General features: G+C 41.3%; 1 protein-coding gene across 4 annotated transcripts in view; it reads right to left on the minus strand.

Annotated features, from left to right (window-relative positions):
* Positions 1–10070, minus strand: part of Rbfox1 (RNA binding fox-1 homolog 1) — a 1859632-nt gene that overhangs the window by 549063 nt on the left and 1300499 nt on the right. For all 4 annotated transcript variants that reach the window (XM_010644147.2, XM_010644148.2, XM_010644158.3 and 1 more), the window contains one exon: positions 9962–10003. In XM_010644147.2, coding sequence (XP_010642449.1) covers positions 9962–10003 — 42 coding nt within the window. The remainder of the gene's footprint in view (positions 1–9961; positions 10004–10070) is intronic.

Raw genomic sequence — 10070 nt, forward strand, 5'->3', positions numbered from 1 at the left:
CTGCTCTCCTCTGCTCTCCTCTCCTCTGCTCTCCTCTGCTCTCCTCTCCTCTCCTCTCCTGCTCTCTCTCCTTCCCTCCGTCCCGCTCCCACACTCTGTCTCACATCTCAGTGTTTTCCTGAGGACTGATCCCACAGAGGGCCTCTGAACTGAACAATACCCTTTTTAGTTTATCTTTACTATGGGAAAGAGACTCACTAATGAAGTTGCCTAGGTTGGGAGAGAACTTGCAGTCCTCCTGCTTCAACCTCCAAGAGGGCTGAGATTACAAGCATGCGTCGCCGTGCCTGGCTGCCGCTTTCCAATCACACCTTTTCCTTCCCACCTTGCGTGACGGTAGTCAACATCCCACATCTCAGGAGACAGAAGCTAACTGGCCAGTCTTGGTCAGATCTACCTCCATTGGCTGGGGCGGGTGCCTCTATTTATTTGTTTTCTAAGACTCCAGAAATGGGGTAGGAGAATAAGGCCTACAAGGAGACTAGGGTGCTGGCTACTTCAGTGTAGAAATGCTTGCTGGCTGCTGAGGAGTATGCATGTACTCACTATACCCATTATTTACCTGTATACACGCTCAGCTGCAGCAAGGTTTAATCTCTGCCTATAAAGGAGAACAGGAGGCTTTGCTGCCTCCTTGCCATTTTCCCTGGTGCCACAGTGAGGTGTGCCTGCATCATCAGGAAGGAGGAAGCTGTGTCCTTCTCATACACCCGCACTGAAACATGCTTGCCTACTCCTAGCCTCAAGTAGAGAAAGCTACAGGCATCCTATTTACAGGCTTCCTTTCCCATGCCTTTGCCCTGGCAAGTATCTTTCCCCCACACTGGAATGATATTTAGATCTCCAAAGCACAGAACAGGAAGACAAGTCTTTGCTGAGGCATCAGTCAGAGAAATGAAGAGCAGCTACGACAAACTGAAATGTCAGTGTTATTAGCAGTTTGCTTGAAGCTGTTTGATACTGATTTAATGATGAAAAAAAAGAAATGGGACGGATTTGCCCTGGAAAGGATATGGTGACTGGGAATAATGGGCTAAAATTAAAGCCAGGGACAGGAGAATGAGAATTAGACCAAGTGTCCTAAACGGGATCACTTTGGCGTCTCTCCAGAAGAAAGTGTTAAAATGCTTGGGGAAGCTTCAAGAGGGACAGGTTCATTACCCTATCTGTGAATTATAAGACTGAGCGTCAAAGGAGAAACAACGTAGACACAGGTACATTTCTTTATTCATGTGTCACAAAGAAGCGGGAGAAATTAAAATCTATGGCTTGTTGGTTGATTTCTTGATCCATTCCTTTTTTCTCTTCAATTAATGTCCTAGCAAAAATTAGGGACTTCCACAGTATTTGTAAAAAAGAGTGTAGGATGTAAGGACTTATTAAGATAGCATTCTTTCAGCAATTTTTTATGGATTTGTAAACACCCGATTTTAGTAGGAAAGTAGTTTTTGGAGATTATCTGGTGGACTGAGTTTCTGCACTTTCTGGAAGTAGAGAGCTAATTACTTTGGGACAAATTGCCTTTGCCTGAAGGAAGTAATAAAGATGGGGCCACTAGTTAGATAAAATTAAAGCATGGAAACACTCACTAGCTTTTTTTTTATATATGCATTCATGTGCATGCGCATGCGCGAGCACACACACACACACACACACACACACACACACACAGAAACACAGATTCTCTCTCATGAACTCACATAGGACTTGTGTGGAATTAGCGATGTTGGCAATGGAGATCTCAGGCCTGTGCCATTATGTTCCTAACCTGGACTAGATTTCCACTGCCCCCTGAGCTAATCATGTAATTCTGAGCAGGGCTGGTCCTGCGCGTGTTAAGGTAGAGAAAGGGTCACGCTTCCAGAGAGGAGCTGGTTCAGAAGAAAGAAAAAGCCAAAGGCTTCTTTTTTTCATGAGGCTGGGCTTCAAGGGAAGGATTGTTCTGTTGCTATCGTCAACCATTTGCAGGGCGACACACATGTGGAAAAAATGTCATCTGTCTTGGGAAGTTCTAGAAATTACTTGCTGGTGGATCCAAAGTTATCTGGGATAAATTTCGTTCTTTCCCTAGAGACTGATGGGATTATGAGATTTTAGGGCTGAAATGTAAGAACAAGCATACTTGCATTTGGAGCTGCAAGCCCTTATTTCAGCTTTGCACGATGTAAAATCCACCTCATTTGGAAATAAGGAAGTAGTTAACGGAAAGCCTTTTAAAGGAAGGAATCACTTTTAAAATGACACAGAAACACTTTCAACCTTATGTTTTAGTGTGAAATATATAGATGTGCATTCATTTGTTGATATTTGATGATAATCCAGGGCTCTTGTTGGGAATGATACTTCTGTAGATGAAAATCCCTCAAAATCCTTCCCATAAAAATTTAAGATTTTAAATATCCATTAGGAGTTAGCCAACCATGGCCCACTGTATGTTCTTGTAAATAATGTTTTTGTTTGTTTGTTTCCTTTGGAACACAACTTCAATCACTCATTTTGTCCATGGCTTTTTTTTTCTGTACAGTGGAAGTGTTGAGTAGTTACAATGGCCACCCTATGACTTATCGAAACTAATATTGCCACAACGTGGTCCTTTTGAGAAGAAGTTTGCCAACCCTCCAACTAGCTTATCACTTCTGATTTTTGTTTAAAGTGAATAAGAACATCGAAACACACTTGAAAGAAGGTAGACTCGGTCCAGATTTCTGAAGGTTCTATTTCCCCTAAACTTTACATTCCTCTTGCCCACAGCTAATTAATTTTTGAGGCTTGCCTTCATAGAGTGTTTCCAAAGCACTTAACTTAGTTTTCATGGAAACAGCTCTTTTTCTTACTGAGCTCATTTTTCATCAGTTTACATGATATTCCACTAAATAATGTAATTACAATAACAAGTGCAGCTGGCAGAAGCAGCTCTGGGAACAAATACAGCTGACTCTTGGCAAGCAGACATCACAGCGGGCGATGAGCAAGGTAGACTTGTGTGAAGCGGCCTGGTGATAGGAGGGCATGGCCTTCTGCCAGGAGGTTTTACAGAGGGACTGGACAGTATGTGTTAATCTGGTAAGGCTGATGGGCAACAGCAAAGAGTAAGCGCCTTCCAGGATGCCCTTTCACTCAGAAATTCTTGGTTCTGTTCTTTACAGTTTCACAGGGACTTTTCCTTCCTTCCTTCCTTCCTTTCTTTTCTTTCTTTCTTTTTTTGCACCATGGTTAGTTGACAAATGTATGCAAGGTATAGTGGAACTAGAACTCTGTATCTTATTATATTATTTTATCTCCACTATCTAGCATTGAGATTGGCTTATGGTTCATGCTCAGGAATATCTCATGACTAAACAACGGAATGAAAGCAGGCATTCCTACACTGTGTCATCCTGAAATTACTGCCAAGCAACCGGAAGACTTGTGAGTCTCCTCACCACAGTTATTGGGTAGGTGGGTCTTACATTTCCTTCCTCACTGTGCTTAGAGCCACTGCGGAATACTTGAACTCTGCAGCAGGAAGAGGAAGGTGTTGAGAAGCCAAGAAAGGCACCTCTCTAGTCTGATAGCTTAATTCCAAGCAGGTCACAAGATGCACTGTGCTGCCCGAATGAAGCCAACGGGTTCATTGCCAAGATGATGATTAGCAGTTTGTATTCTGTGATCCACATCACTCTCGTATCTAGCAGAAATGATGAACTTGCTTCTAACTGGCAAATTAATTATTGATAACACAGATCTGCCACACAACATCTTTTGTGGGCTGGCACCAAGACTATCATGGTGCTCAAACTTCAGTCATTTGCATTCACATATAACATTCACATTTTTGTCATCACTGTAGCAATCTGGAACACTGTGCAGTTAATATTTATCTCTAAATCAACTCATTTTAATTTAAATAAATGTATTTGCCAAGAAAACTCTAAAATGCCATTGTAAATAGAAAACGAACACCAGTGGTCATTAATAAAAGTTAATGGAAAATAAAGGCACTGAAATCTAAATATTATTAAAAACCCTTTGTATATATTGAGTCTGAGAATCTCGTATGCATTAATTATTTTAACACTGGTACAGAACCATGTACATAGACATACATGTATACAAGCACAGTCCTTCAAAATATGTAATTATTATCTCCATTATGCAGATGAAGAATTAGAGGTTCAGAGGATCTGAGTAATATGCACACTACTGAAAAGTACTAAACTGGGAAGTTTAGATTTTTATCTCAGTGGGCCTAGCTCCATGCCCCTATTCACTGCAATGTTTTGCGAACAATGTTTTTAAAGTCAGCATAGATGCTCTGGCTGCTGCAGGCTGTAAGCCTGAGGCACACTCCCTTTCTGCTAAAAAGAAAGCTTAGAACGTGTTAGAGTCTTGTTAAAGCTACTTTAGTTTAAATGGAGTGTTTCTCATTTGGCATAAAAAAAAAAGGAGGGAGTGTGGAGGAATTGAAAAGAGAATAACTTTCTCCCCCGGAAATGATTCACCCTCTCTGAAAGACTTGCTGTTCACTTCCAAAAGCTGTGAGTATCACACAGAGTAAGTGTCTGACTCTCTGGGAAACACTGAGCTAGAAGCTGGGTGTTACACACACATTTTCCAGGATCTTTTGCTCAGCTCTGGTTTCATGCTGAGAGAGTCCAGTGAACATGTTTGGGGGTTCGTACTCAGCTAGCAATGGCTCCTTTCCTCTAATAATATCCCCTGGATAGATGGCTGTGGGCAACTAAGTTTATCTATACAACTTCCTTGGATGGGTCTAATTGTACCAGGGTGAAGAGCTGAACCAAGATGGGCCAGTAGGACTCCTTTTCCAGAAATCTGTAATCAGGATATACCGACTGTTCCTGTATCTATGAGAAGTGATGCTGTACAGACCATAGGGCATGGAAAATGCCAGCAGCCTACAAGTACAGAGACTCTTTCTCAAAAGAAAAATCCAGAATGAAAACCCAAAGAAAAACAAACACAAGAAATGATAAATGGGGAGTTATGCAACTTTTGACAGCTTCCCAGTTTCAATCTCTCGTTCTTGGGAAGTCTCACCGCACATGCTTCTGCTTAGGTTAACCCACACTGATCTCCACCATCCTCATTCAAACAACCATAACTAAGACACAGGCAGACCTCTTCTGAATCCAACACCAAGCCATCAGCCAAAGAGCCTTTCCTTTGAGTTGTCTTCCAATGTAGGGAGTCGCGACACTGTATTCACACACCCTGTCTGTCCTGATTCTGTGCCCTGGTATTACTAGGAGAAAGAATAATGAGAGAACTACTAGGGATGGTAATGCACTAACAACAGCCCTGTTGACTATGCGCCCCATGTGTTTTTGAAGCACTTCACATAAATCATATTATCAACAATCCTAGAAGAAAGAATCCTTATTGTACACCCAGGGAAAGCGAAGCTGTGAGAGCTAAGGAGCATTTAGCACTGACATTTGAAACCCCAGTCTGATAAGACTTCTCTCCTCCCAATCTCCTCCCCCTGCATCCTATGCCAACTTTTAGGGCATCCATGCTTCATATTTCTTATGAAGATTTGGGTCCACAGAACAGGTTCTAAACTGCCTGGGAGTCATGCCTTTGTCTGTGCAACAATGTTCTAACCAAATCTGTACACCAGGTCCCAAAACAAATTATAGTGCCAAATATCCTTTTGTAACAAAATATTTAATGGATGTTAAGAAAACTGGGCATTTGAATCCCCCATCCTATGCCTATGCAAACTTTCCATAAGGGACACTAAAGTCTCTTAATTTCTCTCTTACTTGTTTATTTATCAATCTGTTGGTTCCACATGCTAGGAAGTCAGATGTTGATAGTGGAGTAATGAAAACTAGATAACTATTACTAGCATGACCAGTTGGTGGTGATTAGCAGTGATCTCAAGGCAAGCTGGTCAGTGTAGCCAATAAGACCAGGAGTACTTAATCTATGGAGTTCATGGTGAGTTCTGATGGATCCTCTCCCCATAAAGAAGGCAGGCAAGAATTTGAAATGTAGGCCCATGGGTGGTTGGGTCCACACTATGAGTAGACTGAGAAAACTGGAGCGGTGAGAATGAACATGCTTTCTGTTGCATAGTTTGTTTATCAGCAGTGTGTATAGGAACTAATAACTTCCTGAGAAAGGTGAGTCATCTATTAGGAACAAACAGCTGCGACTCTTCTCTGGGAAGGGTGAAGACTAGGAAGTTCATGGCAGAGTCTCTGGGGCCCAGTTGGGTACAGAGTTGAGGGTCTCACACCTGCATCTTTTACCTAATGCTGAGAGGGAAACAAAGGCTACATGCAGGACAGTTCCCCAAAACACGAAGTAAGGTACAAAGATCAAGCCAAGATGAGCAGAAGAGAGTAGATTCAGGTTGGGGGGATGTAATGTGTGAAATACAAAGTGGCGCAGATAGATGAATATTGAATCCCGCAAGGCAGAGCCAGGAGCTGGCCAAGGATTTATCTGTATGTCATTCCCACAGCCATATATGAGGTCTGAAAGGGAGTAATAAAAGACTTGCTGGAAAGCATCGTCATGAATTACAAGCAGAGCTCATTTGGGCTCCATCTGTAGTACTATATTGGGTAAATACACCAAACCCATCCCTCTCTTCTTTCTCTTTAAAGAAATCCTGTTTTTGTTTCAGTAACAATGTCCTGCTTCTAGGGTTGAATTCTGACTGGTATAGCCAATCACTGAATCCTTTTGCCTGTGATTGATGTAGAGACTAGCCAATGAGATCTAAGAGAAATCTGCAGAGAAGGCTTCTGGGAATGATTTTTCTTTCAAAAAAAAAAAAAATCAACTGCTGTAACTGGAAAGCTTATCTTCCCCTTCCCTCCTGAGGAGGTTGGGTTCAAGTGAGGAAGTGGCACTGGGAGAGAGGCAGCCATCTTGGAAGAAGGAAAGGCCAAGGGATGAACACAAATTTCAAACTGCGGCCCTCATATTAAAAACGTGCACAATCCTCCCTTGAATTGGAAGATGAGTACATGTTTGCATCATTTAAATACCTCCTAATCTGCTTTTCTGTAACTTTCAGGCAATAGCATCCTAACAGACAGAACTCATAATTTTCAAGTCTTTTCATAGTATGTTCTGCAACCAACAATGTCCGGTGACCAACTGAATTTCATAAAGGTCGTATTATATGCGCCTCTTTGGATTTCACCTTTGAACATTAAACTTCCAAGAAGCCAAGCCATTACAGTTTCTTTAAGTTGTATTCAACTTGGTATTTTATGAAATTTATTAATCTTAGAATTTTTCATATACGTCTTAATTTTATACAGAACAAGCGCTTCACAGTCAATATTTTAAAATCATTAAGATTTGTGAGAAAAATAAAGACTGGAATGAACAAATGCTTTTTGTTGTTGTTGTTTTGGTACCAGGGATCAAACTAAGGTCTTTGCACTTGCAAGGCAGGCGGTGGCACCACTGAGCTAAATCCCCAGCCATGGAATGAGCAGATTCTGGATATGGTGATTCCTGCACAGTCTCCGTGTGCACAAAAGGAAAGGGGCAACTTTGTCTCTCTACATCTGCTCTATCCAGGAGGCCAAGAACAGAGAATGCATTTCCCTGGTACCCACTTGTATCAGTAAATTCTGACAATATACCCAGGCACGCAAATGAAGAAGTATGAGCAATACCACCACAGCAATTTCCACTCATCCTGTATGGCAAAAATTGCAAAGCATTCATTTAAAACATGTTTTAAGTGTGGCTGAAAAACACCCTTAAATGATACTGGTGACTCAATAGAAATCATTTTACTTCCACCCTTCTAAGAAAAAAAAAATGAGATTAAGGAATGCACATTTCATTGAGATGCCTGGGTATTAGCAGTTCAGTTTCAGACTTCTTGTGGAAAACCTAAATCATGAAGTGCCTCCCACACACGCACACATACAAATCACCTTAAAGGAGTTTTCCTTGGAGATGGCAGAGGGCTGAACATATACAGCAGAGACAGGAGAGAAGCGAGGAAAGGAGATAGGAAGGGAACAGCAAAGGGGGAGAAAGAAGAAAACATCCACAAACAGATGTCAAAGAGAAGCATCCTGCAATAAAAATGACATTAGGGTCTTCCAGCGTGGTGTGGAACCCAATGAGAAGAGAAAACTTCACTGTATTCCCTTTGGTACCATTGAAATGGAACCACATAAACCTGTGTTTTGTCCATTGAAATGTGTTATCATCTATCGTCCAAAACATAAATTAGTTGCAAATGCAAAAACAATGACTACTGCAGCAATAACAAATAAAGCAAAAGCCCGTGATGTTAGAGGTGGTATTATAGGGGCTACAGAAGCCACACCAGGAGCTTAAGGAATGAGGCTGTTGAGCATATTCAACAGAGAGGAAGTCTCCACTGTTGCTAGGCCACACCCTATGGACACTGTTCTCATGAATGACAAGTAACCCTTCAAATGGCAAACAACCACTTCATCAACATCGGCACTGTTCACTTACTAGGCAAGTGCTCGTTGCAACTGAGATTTCAAAATTATCTTAATTCTCGGGAATTTATTAGGCACTTGTGGAGACAAAAAGCACATACTCCTCTTTAGCTAGCACTGACCTAGTTCTGGCCATCATCCCCCTCCAGATTTCTGAGGAGAAATCAGAAGTTGCAATACATTATTTACTAGGATGAGCCAGTAATTCAGACTGCAGGGGAAAAGCAATCAGAGAGCTCAGAAAAGCTTAAAACATCTTGAAGGCTGTTTCATGAAGGGGTCGGAACCAATGTTGGCACAGGTGTTTAGGAGTGCAGTGGATAGAGATGAAAGGTTAATAGAGCGGGCCATGCTGGGACATAAAATACTTATGCATAAAAGGAAAAGAAACCTCAACTCACAATCTAAGCTTCATACAACTGGATTCCGTTGTTTGTTTTATATAAGGACTTAACAAACCAGATGCCAATAACAACTGCAAAATAGAAAGAACACTACAAATTATTACCATCTTGAGACTGCTGCTAAGCAGATGCTTTGAAATGTAACAAGGCAGCGTACAAGGACAATGGACCCGTGTAATAAATTATTCTTAGGATGTACCTTAGAGACCAGTGGTCCCCCAACTCCAAACCTCACTGCTGAGATTTTTAAAAACAGCAGATTTTTCTTACTTTCATAACAGTTGAGAAACGTGAATATAAGTTACATCAGCCGGTAAAATGTGTAAAGTTCCATCAGTGACATTAAAGATACATTGATGTTGCATGCAAACTCCCCCAGCCCAAAACATAAATATATTTACAATAACCAAATGGACAGGGGATGCTGTACTGAGGAATTCTGATATTTCTTAAAATGCTGGGCTCATGCCAGAAGGATGTCCACTGAGATGCCATGAAATGCAGAACAATGTCACCAACTCCACTCACTTGTGAGCAAACCACTTCTCCACACCTAGGGAGCACTTTTTATATCCACTACACCTGGTAATGGGCCAGCTGCTTCTTCCATGCACATACCGAGGTGTCACTAAAATCAAAAGGTCCATGGATGTTTTGAACTCTTGGGGAAAATGCCCTTGGCACGGGTGGTACTCCTTCACCTCAACCCACACTAAAAGTGCATTTTAGCCACTCAGCAAGAGGCTGGTATTCACATTTTGAAGGCAGCAAGGTATCCTTTTGACCTTTGTTAGTACCTAAACCTCATGTCGTATGCGGTCAAAGTACAATGATATCAAACAAATTCCAGAAGAGAAGTATTTATTGCTGAATCTAAATCAAAAAATCCATATCTGCTGTAATGGCACTTCAAAAGAAGATATACTGTATTTACCAGCTCAATCAATACTAAATTAGCTGGGATAAATATTTTCAACCCTACCAGTCTTAAGATGAAGCCCGTTATTTAGAACCTGTGTCCTGGGAGAAACAAGGAAAAGTTTTGCTTATCACACAGAAATGAGATCTAGGAAGCACTCTACAAGCAGGTGCACCTACCCTTAGCTGCTCTCTTTCACAATTCATCTGTTGCCTTGAAACCTAAAAAGAAAAGAAAAAAAAAATGGGGAAAGTCAGCAAGCTCTGCATCAAAAAAAAAAAAAAAAAA

The sequence above is a fragment of the Fukomys damarensis genome, unplaced genomic scaffold, assembly GCF_012274545.1.
Source record: "Fukomys damarensis isolate Sample0158 unplaced genomic scaffold, DMR_v1.0_HiC HiC_scaffold_34, whole genome shotgun sequence".
NCBI lineage: Eukaryota > Metazoa > Chordata > Mammalia > Rodentia > Bathyergidae > Fukomys > Fukomys damarensis.